The sequence below is a fragment of the Pseudonaja textilis genome, chromosome 3, assembly GCF_049901715.1.
Source record: "Pseudonaja textilis isolate UNSWEBS1 chromosome 3, rPseTex1.2, whole genome shotgun sequence".
Lineage (NCBI taxonomy): Eukaryota > Metazoa > Chordata > Lepidosauria > Squamata > Elapidae > Pseudonaja > Pseudonaja textilis.
Window position 1 is genome coordinate 96,174,032 of NC_141992.1, and position 12,045 is coordinate 96,186,076.

At 37.3% G+C, this 12,045-nt stretch overlaps 1 protein-coding gene across 1 annotated transcript in view; it reads right to left on the minus strand.

Moving 5' to 3' along the window:
- Window positions 1-12,045, minus strand: part of LAMC1 (laminin subunit gamma 1) — a 156,947-nt gene that overhangs the window by 32,669 nt on the left and 112,233 nt on the right. Inside the window, exons 6-12 of the mRNA XM_026703271.2 lie at window positions 10,950-11,067; window positions 10,682-10,780; window positions 9,160-9,296; window positions 5,245-5,367; window positions 4,946-5,135; window positions 3,405-3,517; window positions 544-765 (exon numbers count right to left, since the gene is read on the minus strand). Of these exons, the coding sequence (XP_026559056.1) occupies window positions 544-765; window positions 3,405-3,517; window positions 4,946-5,135; window positions 5,245-5,367; window positions 9,160-9,296; window positions 10,682-10,780; window positions 10,950-11,067 (1,002 nt within the window). The remainder of the gene's footprint in view (window positions 1-543; window positions 766-3,404; window positions 3,518-4,945; window positions 5,136-5,244; window positions 5,368-9,159; window positions 9,297-10,681; window positions 10,781-10,949; window positions 11,068-12,045) is intronic.

Sequence of the window (12,045 nt, forward strand, 5' to 3'; positions counted from 1 at the left end):
ATATGCACACGCGCCGTCCACCCGCCGACTGTCTGGTATCTGGCATGCATGCATGGGATGCGGGGATGTGCGGGAGATATGCGTGCATGCACAGAGATGTGAGGGTGTGCGGGGAATCTCGTGCGCATGCGCAGACATGTGGCATGCATGGGGGGATCACGTACATGCGCAGGGGGCAAGGGGTGTGTGTGATTGCCTTCTGGGTGCTGGCATGAGAGCACGCATGCGTGAGCGCGCACGCAATTTTCAGCATGGGAGCCCCAAAAAGTTAGCCACCACTGGAATATGACATTTAAAAACTAAAATAAAGAATATTAGATTAGTAAGACATTCATTCAAGGTGATATCTAGGTCAATATTTCTCAACCATGGCATCTTGAAGATGTGTGGACTTCAACGCCCAAAATTCCCCCACCAGTTGAAGTCCATTCATCTTTAAATTATCAAGGTCGAGTAACACTAGTCTAGATAATCATCACATCCAGGACATCAAAGTGCAAAACAAAATCTAGCACCAACAATATTCCCCATTATTCTCTTTACCAGATTCAGGGTTGCAGGTTTCACTGTGCTTGTTGCAGAAACATGGCACACAAGAACTATAAGGCCCAAGTCCTGGAGTCTCCCTTCTGTAGCCCTGGGCACAGGTTTCACAGAACTGCCCCAAGTATCCTGTGGGACACATACAACTCTCCACCCAAGTTGCTGGTATTCCAGGCCCACGGTGAGCGCTAACGATAGTAACATCATGCAAATACCCAGCACCTGAAGGGGGAAAAAAAAGGCATCAAGATGAGTAAGATGTGTAAAAGTTGATGGCAGCTTCCATGACACGCCAAAGGAGCGCCACTGGTTCCAGACAAATCACTTTGGCTTTGTTTAGAGTTTCCAACCATAGCCACATCAGAGCCATAAAAAGTTTTTTTTTTCTCCTAACTTTCACATTAGCACTGTTTTCTGATTGGCTGATATGGAAGGAGAGAAAAGACTTCCATGAACCTACATCTCAAGGGTCACCAATAACTTTGGCCTTCTTTTGCTATTCAGAGGATTTTCTCCCATATTTTAAAATTTATATTTGGGAGGGGAGCAGAGACTCTGTCTTGTGGGTTTCGACTTGACATAAGTCCCCAATTGGTTGTTATATCTCATTTCTATGAGATATATGGTATATCTCATTTCTATGGCTCTAGAATCCAGGATTTCCCCAGTGATTTATAATCTTAACCACATAACCACAGCATTTAAACACGCACATGTGCACACACACAATAAAATACAATTATAGAACAACATCCCTGTCATCATAATTTAAAGCATCGTGTAAATTTACCCAGCATCAAACAATACTCGCTTCCAAGACCCCGAGGAATAATTGTGCGTTCCTAATAATTTGGCTGCTTTGTTCTTTGTGTCAGAATTAGAGATGACTGGATTTCGTATCAAAATGTATCCTCTGCACTGACCAAAATGTTGTATGGCAAAATATAAAAAAAATAATTGGGGGTCTTTTTGATTGTTAAAACATTGGATTTATAGGTCATGCTTGACTCTGCCAAGTATGTTACTTTAATGTGCTGCTTCAGCATGGTAACCATGTCGAAGTCTCTTGATTTAGAAAAAGGTTTTGCGGAGATTCCCTTAGTCCCCTTTCAACACAATGGTATACTTCCATCCAAGACATTTTGTGAGCTCATTAATGTTTGATCATTAATACTCAGGCAAAGGTTATTTTCTAACAAATGAATCACATGTTATAATTACTTCTTGGCCTGGAGCCAGGCTAAAGAAGATGGCCCTGGCCATCTTCCTTTACTTACTGGAGTAGTCCTTCCTTTGCCTTAATCATGGTTTTATCTTAGATAGCAACAAAGGGAAATTATGACGCTGGCTCCCCTCATAATCAATCAAGACTTATCAATCCACCTCAATAGTTTTAAATCGAAGATTTTTGGAAGATTCTATTCTTACTTTTTAAAATCACATTTTAATTATAATTAGAAAGGAAAGAGAGTTATTATAGTTAAGGCCATAGGGCACATTTCCTTTTATTTGACAGAAGCTGGCCATTTCACCTGAAGTGACTCTGGGCGGCATACAGTAAAAACCAAGGATTACAACGTTTTGCCAACCCATAATCAAATTATTTATCTGGTTCCTATTTTGTAAGCAAGGTTTTTCAAGGAGTCAATATTACTTTAAGATCAGGGCCTACCCACAATGTCAAGATACCACTGTGGACAGATGTCTTGCCTTTGTACAGTAAAGGCTGAGAAGCACAGATGTGGCAACCAGCCAAACATTCTCCCTGTAAAAGCATGGGTGGGTAAGGAATGCAAGAAACTTATTTACACACACTTCTGCGTATATCCTCAGGGAAAAAAAACTGGAACAACTCCCACCTTTGCAGATCGACAGATGGATTGGTATTTCGGGACGCTGAATTAATGTTTCACTTTGAGGGAGTTCAGCAGAACCAGGCATTCTAGAGAAAAGAGCATTTCCTTCCCCCTTCCCTCTTAGCTTTCAACCCAACCAGCACTGGGATTCCTCTTCAAAACTGGGCTTGCCCTTCTAACGGCTGCCTCAGAACAGCTTGAAGAACAGCTCTGCCTCACGTACACCACAACTTCTATGGTGCTAGCTGCTGGTGTAAAGTTGTTTATATATATATATGGGGTGGTAGTTCCAGCCACAGCCCTAGGTGATGCTGCACGTTAACAAGAGAAGAATGTAAACTGTATCGGGATCTCTCTGTATTTTTTTCCCCTTGAGTGAAGTCATTTCCTCCTTAGATATGAGGACCCTTTTAATGCAAGTATTGTGTATGTGCTATATTTTTGGCAACTTCATCATCCTAATTTAAGAAGCCCTGGTTAAGTTTTGCATTTTGAGTGTAGATGGCAAGCTAGTGTGTATGTTGAGCTCGTTCAAATTGCAAACTTTCAGGGATGGCATCATAAGGAAAAAGGGAAGAATTCTAATACCCCAAATTTTCAATGGGGAGATATTACTACGACCAATTTTATGAAATGGGTAGAAGGATTATAAAAATAATCAAGGAATGCTCTAAAATAGGGATGACCCCTAATGACCCCTTTGGGCTTTGTGTGTTGAAAATCGTACCATAAATGAGTGGGGCCACCATTTATGCAGTAAAATAGTTAACACTACAATATTTTTTTTAAAAGAAAAGAAACAGGCATGGAACATAAAACAGACTAATCAAGATCCATCTTTCTGATTAAAGCAAAGACTTGTTTGAACAAAATTGTTTTGCCATGCTAAAAAACATTGGAAGAAACACTACAAACATCCCAAGAATTCTGTAAGGTAGGTGCAACTGAAAAGAAAGGTATTTCTTGACATTCATTCAGTTTGATCAGCAATTACCACCAACTTACTCCTTTCACTGTAGGTCCCACGAATCTTGATAGCTGTTAAATTATGGAGCAACTTTTGGAATTCAAAGGGAGTGAGAGAAGGCCTCCAGGGGTAATCTGTTGCTTCATGGAGCCTAAAGGGAGGTAGCATTGAAACAGTTTTAAATGCCAAAGAATTAACTTGACTGGTGGACATGTTGCTTTTAAATAAGATTTGTCTGATATTATTGGGTAGCAGCATTTCTCTCTTCTGCTAGTGTCCAATAAAATAAAAGTCCATATGCATTTGTCTTGTTTCTTCCGCTGTCCTTGGACAAATAAATAGGCATATTCACAACTTCCCAATCACTCCCTGCATTTGCACGTCAGACTAACCCAAGTTAAAGCATAGAAAACAGCCACTGCTAGTTAGTCACCTGAACAGAGGACCCATCACTTACCCAACAACATGGTCATACAACCCTATTGTAGGCTATAGATATATTCTTGGTATGGGCAGGGGTACTTTGCTTCACATTCTAAGCCAGGGCTGTCAAACCTGTGGCCTACGAGCTGGATGCATCACACACTGGCCACGCCCATGCCCAGTTTAGCAAAGGGGTTGAAAAGTCACAATATGTCACATGACGTGACGACGCGAGTTTGACACCCCTGTCCTAAACCATTAACTAAAAAACTTTCCCTTCTCTGATGGTGAGGAAACAGAGAGAAGGTACATTCAAGTTTGAACAAGACTTCTGCATGGTACAGAGTATCACTTACTCCTCACCTGTTCCCCAGGACCTTTTGGAGAGGAAATTAAGAACGGGGGACCATAAGAGGGGTGGCAGAGATAGGAATGGTGACTGTAACATGTAAGAAAGGCAAGGGCTTTACAGGTTGGAAGCTTCAATCAACTTAAAAAGAAATGTTGACTTACTGAACTTAAGATTTTAATAGAACGTTCAGCTGGGAACTCAGTAATAGTTAAATGCTTAGAGCTACATGGCTTTAAAACCAGAAAAGTAATAACAAATATTATTTCTCCTCCATTAAAGTTAATGAGGTTGCAAAGTGCTTAGTTTTGGCTGGGTTGTAGCCCTCTCCACCCCCTGCTGTAGATAATTAATTGATGAGGTGAGGGTGTTCTGCCCCAAGTATTATTAAAAATAAAATATTACATAACCATTAAATCCACCATAAAAGCATTACAAGTTGCCCTCTCGAGTATAAAATAAGTATTTCAGTATAATGTAGTCTGCCACATTATTACTTTTTATTTATTCATTCACAGAGCAAAAGTTGATGCTTCCAAACAGAGCTGTATCCCTTAAAAATGTAGTTAAAAAAATACAATTTAGTTTTTTCCCCAAAATAACAAAACTTAGTAATTTCTAATTCTCCAAGTACGTATCAAAAGTGTTCATTTCACACTATTTATTTACAATCTAAGGTAAAGAAACATTCCATTTATAGTAATTTGTTCTAATATTTTAAGCTGTGCAAATGAAGAGCTTTAACCAGAATCTTTACCTCCAGGCAATCCTGACATTTTCCAGATTAGAAAATACAAACCCCTTTACCTGAATGAATATTTCAGGGTGTCCTCGCTGGGATAGGAGTTGCCTTGAGCAATCAAAGGTACAGATACTCTTAGTCCAGCACCTTCAAGGATTATGTCCTCAGCAGAAAGGCGAGTGTCTCGCTTATCGACCCGAAAAGAGAATGATAGGTTTTGTCCATAACTTAGAATTTGATTTCCAAGGAATTTGCCTGAAACAAAAGCAACAAAATCCACATTCAAGGATAGGTAAAAGGTAGAAGGTTTATTGGCAAACATGCTTATATAATCTATGTATAAATAATCATTCTTGCTTTGTACCTGGGGTGCTGAAGTAGATGGGAAAAGGTGTATCTGAGATTACAGATATTTCTTGAGTCTCAGGTATCCAGCGAATGGAGATTTCAGAGCCATCTCTCTGTTCTGCATGCCAGTTTTCCTTTCCTGAAAGCCACAAGAAGAAACCATCTTATGTTAAAAGTTGAATTCACTCTACTTAATACATAAAGAAATAAATAGAGTATCTACTTGCTTTGTGAATTCTATCATGAAAAGGAAACAGATTTCAACACTGATTGAAAACAGTCTGTCGTGATTTAAGAAAACTGTTACACAAACCATATAGGGAGAAAATCCTGCTTCAGGGATTATATAAATTGCCACTGTGTGTGCTATTAAACTGATAAGAATAGATTGTAGACTTGATCTTAGCCACAAGAGTTTATTTATCAGATTTAGAGACTTGCCCAGAGTTGCTCTTTGAGTGAGATGGGTGGTCTCTAAATCCGATAAATGAATGAATAAATAAATAAAAAACTGAGAAGGTTTTGCGTTATTAAATGTAAACTGGAACAGAATAGGCCTAATTCAGCCATCTGGTACTTGGCCTCCTTCACAAATGTTGAGATTAACTCTGCTCACAAAGTAGCAGTGAGAAGAAAATATCAACTTTTCTAGTCAATGGACTTTTATTGATCATTTGATCAACCAGTTTTATATATGTACAATGAAGTAGCTACAATTTTTATTTTTCTACTCTTTTCCAGTCACATCATTTGCAAGTTATCATGAGCAGAACTATTGGCTTATCCTTATTAGTTACACATGTTCAGCATATTAATTCATGCAGTCCATCTTCTCTTACTTTGCTTCTTACCTACAGCAGATAAACCACTCCGAAATCAAAAGTTTTACCAGATAGCAAAACTCACAAGCCAAAAACCAATTCTAGGCTAATCTGGGAGCAACAGCTCAAAATAGAGCCTGACATGGCAAACATATCCCATTTGGGTTTGTTTTATCTGTTTGTGTAGCCTGGAATAGTTTGTGAGAGAGGTAGGTGGCTTAATACATAATTTTTCAAACTGTGATTCATGTAACCCTAGGGCTAAATGAAGAGCAAAATAAAGAAATAAATATGATTTTCATTAATTAGAATTTGCTTCTTGATCAAGGGTTCCAGGAGTATTTTTAAACTGACAGCTTCTATGGCCAAAAAAAAAGTTAAAAACCTCTGTTGTAATGGATGGTTATCACAATGTCTGAACAAATTTTCACATGATAAACCTGCAACAACTGTAAAGCCAAGGTGCTTGTGACCTCAAGGCCACAATATAGTCTCAGAGGAGAACTATTTAATATTTTCAAAGGCGGCTGACTCTATAATAAAATTGCCTAATTTAGCAGAATATAATGCTGAGTGGAATGAAGAATGCAAGCCTAATGGGTAAGGACTAAAATAATAATTTGTTTTCTGGGAGACCCCATCAAAATATCAACTAATCATACGCTTTCCCCTATTCAGTACTTACAATGGACAATATAAAGAAATACACCCGATGTTACATGAATATGTCCATATGCTTGTGTGCCTTCAAGTCACTCTTACTCCTGGGCACTGTCGGGAAAAATCCCTGCAGTTTTCTTGGCAGGATTTCAAAAATAGTTTGCCAATGCCTCCTTGTAGAAGTGAGAGAGAGCAGAACTCACAACATCCCAGTTTCTACCCTGATATCTTAGCCACTACACCAAACTGTCTCTCTTCAGTCTGCACAGACCTGCAATTTCTTCCTCTCTAATCATTCTTCACAAGCTGCTATTCAGTGTATCAATTTTCTTTGAAAAGAAGAGATTGGAATTCTGAAAATAATTTAAGTTATTTGATTTTCTCGTTACTACTTGAAGAAATATTTATCTCCGCAAGGTGTGAGGCAGGACTAGAGCTGGTCTTACAATTTCTAGTCTGATATTTTAACCACTATATCAAATTGGCTCTTTCTTTGGATACCACTGTCTACAAAACATAAAGAACTTTGCTATTACGTGAAAGAAACAAAGTGAGATGAGACAGTAGAAGAGCTATGTAAAGAACTGCATAAAAAGATCCTCCAAATGATGCTATATAACAAAGGTTTGAACACTGACATTCTGGAAAGTGAAGTTTCAGAAGGTGACAAAATACCAGTAGAATGTTTAAAATCTGACAAAATTATACTAGTTTATAAGCAGATATGGAAAATTCTACAAGTGACCGTGCAGCTGGAAAAGATAAAATTTATATTCTAAAAATAAAAGGGCACTACTAAAGAATGTTCCCAACAATCTCACATACTCAAAATGCAGCCCAGACTTCAACCTTTTGTAAAATGAAAATTGTCACATGGATAAGATGGGTTTAATGGAAGCAGAGGCAGTCAAGATCACATTTTGACATGTGAAGGATGATGAAAAGGACAAAAGAGTTTTAAAAATATGTATTAAGATGCTTTCCTAATTACATTAAGGCTGTTGACTATATAAATCACAACAAATTAGGGATGGTTCAGGCGATAGCAGCCCACCTCATCTGCTATTGAAGAATTGGTTCCTTGACCAGAAAGGAATCATTAGAATGAAATATGGAATGATTGAAGAGTTCAACGTTGACAAAAGAGTGTGCCAAGGTTGCAGATTGTCAATCTTATTTAACTTGTACAGAGATCATGAGAAATATTTGATTAGAAGAAAAAGACAACAGAATTAAAATTGCTTGGAGAAACATCAATCTATCCTTTTAATAGCTGAAAATGAGGAGACCCAAGTAAACACTTGCTGAAGAAGAAATAAGAAAACACAAAACTAGTCTGCTGCTCAATTTAAAATGAAAATACACACAAAAACCCCCTTCAGATGATGTTAATGGCAATGCTAATCAAATGGAAATAGGCAAAAAAGAAGCTGAAGTAATAAGCAGATCTGAACTTCATAGGCTCAGAATTTCGTAGGAAGGGTGACTGTAACTATGAAAGAAAGACAAGGGCTTTCAGAAAAAGGCTTTGATAGAACTAGGCAACGTAGGGTTAAAGTGCAAAGATATCACACTGGCAACAAAGGTAAATATTGTCAAGGCTATGGTTTCCCTAGTTGTAACCATGGCTGTCAAAGGTGAAGGCAGAATGAAGAAAAACAGATGCTCCTGAACTGGATCATTGGTCTGGAGAAAAATTTTGAGAATTCCGTGGATTGCAAAAAGAACAAATTACTCAATATTAGTGGAAGTAAAACTAGACTGCTCACTAAAAAAAGAATAATAAAGCTAAGTTTAAATAGTTTGGAAATATTTGAAAACAAAAGGCCCTGGATAAGATCCCAATGCTTGGAAATATGAAAGGCAATTAGAAAATATGGCAAGAGTGTTACATAAACACAGGCTTTGGAGAATTCAAACAAGAATTGCTAACAGTCCTGATGAACTGATACCCATTGGATAATTAAGAGTTGGAAGCAACTGAATAACTGAAAAACAATGACAGAACTTGCTATGCTTTGATTAAAAAAAATCTAGAATTGCAAAGTTTTTTTAAAAAAGCTTGTTCTCGGACACACACCAGGCAACTCTGAGTCAAGCTATGAAGCAACTGAAGTTGAAGGTTAGAAATTGTACAATTCCATTGATTATATAACACCTACTTAAAAGATTATAGCTTGTTATGGCATAATTACATGTTTCATTCTTCTAATGGCTTAACAAATTGATTTTATTGAAAGTTAGCATAGGCAAGTTAATTTGCCCTATTTTATTTTATTGATTTCAAGTTTTGATTTTTATTACTGGAACACAAAGTCCCTTATATCATGTTATATTGTGAATGTACCAATGTTTCTGCTCAAAAGAAAATAAGCTATGAATGTGTTCAAAGCATTGTAGCTTATATGGCATGATAATCTAATCCAAGAAAATCTGAAGTTTAAATTTACCTGTTTGGAAGGTGGAGGTAATTTTGGAGGTACTGTATCCGATTGCATTGGTACAAACAGAGGAATGTCCAAAACAGAAACAGGGAATGCATCCCCTGGGATTGTCAGAATCCAGATTAAAAAATCCAGGTTTACATCTAAAAGTAAAAGAAAACACTGAAATTCAAAATCTGTCTTTTCTTCTTTCTGTATTCATATATTAAGGAAAGATTTTAAGCTGGACTAAAAGCCTTATCTATAATACACTAGCTCAATACCATTGCTTCACTACGAATCTATGTGGTCAGGCTTAGTTTTAGGGGAGGAAAATAAGGGGAAAAAATTCTGCCTCTGCCTACCAGCATCCATCGGTATTCATCTGGCTAGCAACCTGTCAGTGAGAGAGAGAGTTGAAGGCTGTTTGGAAAGTGAAACAGTATTTGTGGTGCAAACAAGGAGACAGCAAGGAGCCTGGGCGTGGCTTAGTTCAACTGTTCTATATTAAAGCTGCTTGGTTCTGTGAAACTAAAACTGAAACTGAAATTCTTCTCCTCTGCTTGCATTTGGAACAGATTTGGAACAGGTGGGGAGAGGGAGTAGGACTCCTTAGCATCAGAGCGTGTTAATAATAATATACGAAATACTAATGCTCTGATTGTCATTTTGAAAAATCCTTTCTTAGTGAACATAAGAAAGATGAACATATGTTCCAAATTCCAAGTTTGTAGGCTTTACGGTTCTGGAGATTTTGTGATGATGTGTGAGTGGTATTTTGCTTTTATATATATAGATTATACACAGCCATAATAGAACTTCATGCTAAAATGTTATCACATTTCCCTTCATTTAAAATCACAACCAGCAACCTCAGAAAATGCTTGAGATGAAAATAAAAGAAGGCAGAATTTACACTGACATTCTGAGCACTAAGCAAAAGAAGCTTGGATTATAGAGATTTACCTATAGCGAACATATCAGAGCTTTGACTATATCTGTGCATCGAAGGAAAGAATTTCTACAGATATGCTGAAATGTTTAATGACCTGAATCTGTCACAGTCAATTAAATCCACTCCCATGTTTTCTACAACAGTATTATCATATTATGGCAATGCCAATATTTTCTATACCAAATGCTACTGCTACAAAAGTCTTTTTTTTTTTTCAGAAACAGCAAGCAGAATAATGGTTCTGAATGGGCTGCACTTCTGCAAGTTGGGTAGCAAAAATCTAGGCAGACAGGTTGGAAGATGACACATCTATCAACAGTGGCTTCCCCAATAACAGTAAATTTCCAAGTAGCCAAAATAATCCCAATTCAAAATTTTCCTCCTCCACAATCTCGAACAAGAGTTGATGAGGATCTTTATTTTAGATGTATTCAGGTAGATCTATCCAGCTAAGACTTAGCTTGATCAACCTCAGGATTTGCGAACAAAAACATCTGAATAATCTGCATGGAGGTTGCCCTGAATTCCTTGCAAGGAGGATACAAGAACACAATCAATTCAGCCCTTGATTTCACATACTAGACATTGTTTTACCTTTCACAGTTGAACCCTTCCACATTATCCTTACAAGTGCAACGCCCTGTTTCCACATTGCACTCATCTGTGCTGCCAGCTGGATTGCAGGAGCAGCGCCTGAACAAGAAGAAAATAATCTAGTTGGAACACTGGGAAGAATGAAGGAAGCAGAAATATGGCAATGTTCTAATATGGATTGTTTGATCTTCTGATAGAATATTTTGCATACATCCAGACACAAGTCTTCCCATCTTCACCTTTACTTATACGACCAGGTCACTTTTACCTGCATCCTGCCTCTGTAAGAGAATGGAAGCCAGGCTGACACCTATCACACTTGTCACCCATCACACCAAGTTTACAACTGCAGCGTCCATAATTGTCACACTGTGTGCTGAGGGAGCCTGTGGAAACAAAATAAGGTTAAAGTACTCCCTCATAGTGATTTATTCCTCTTCAAAGTTCTAGAGAAGCATTCAGAGGTGGTATTCAGCAGGTTCTGACCAGTTCTGGAGAACCGGTAGCAGAAATTTTGAGTAGTTCAGAGAACCAGCAAATACCACCTCTGACCGGAGATTTTACAGTATCCTTCCCCTGCCACGCCCACCAAGCCAGGCCCACTGGTAGTAAAAATTTTTGAATACCACCCTCGGAAGCCTTGTACACTTTGGATTTCCCTTTTATATTGTTTTTTTTTTTTTATTGAAATGCTAAGGACCACAAGCTGAAATCAGGTATAAAGTTTTATTGCAAATGGGTAAACTTTTAAAATTTAGATACTTAAATAGAGTATATATTTAGCTCAAGTATTTTAAATGAGTGCAAGAAGTACACTTAGAAGTCCTTTCCCACAAAAATCCACTTCTAGTTTTCTCTTAATAATTCCTTTTGCTAAATTTAAAAAGGAGAAGCTTTTTCTGTCACAGTTATTTTTAAATAATAACTTCATTTCAAAAATATTTTTACCTGGAAAAAATGAGGAAGGGAAGAAAAAATTAAATATGGGAGTACAATATTCTCATTATATATGCAACCTTAAATAGAAAAGAAAACATGTTAAACATCTATATTCAAAAGTTCTATTCCCAGTCTGTGTAAGTAGATGTCAATGTTCCATTTAAAGCTAAAAAAATGGAGTCTATATATTTAAAGACAGCACTACATACAAATAATCAAAAGTCTTTGGTATTACATTAATTCTTCAGTCAATGCAATTTCTCACACTGAACACTGATCTAAAAAAATATGGATTTAGTATCTCAATATTTGACACTAGTAAATCTGACAACAAACAAAAAAGGGTAAATTTCACTTTGTCTTTTTATAATTTTGTAAGAATACAGTAATATTGTTGAATAATTTCCTCAATTTCCACAAAACAT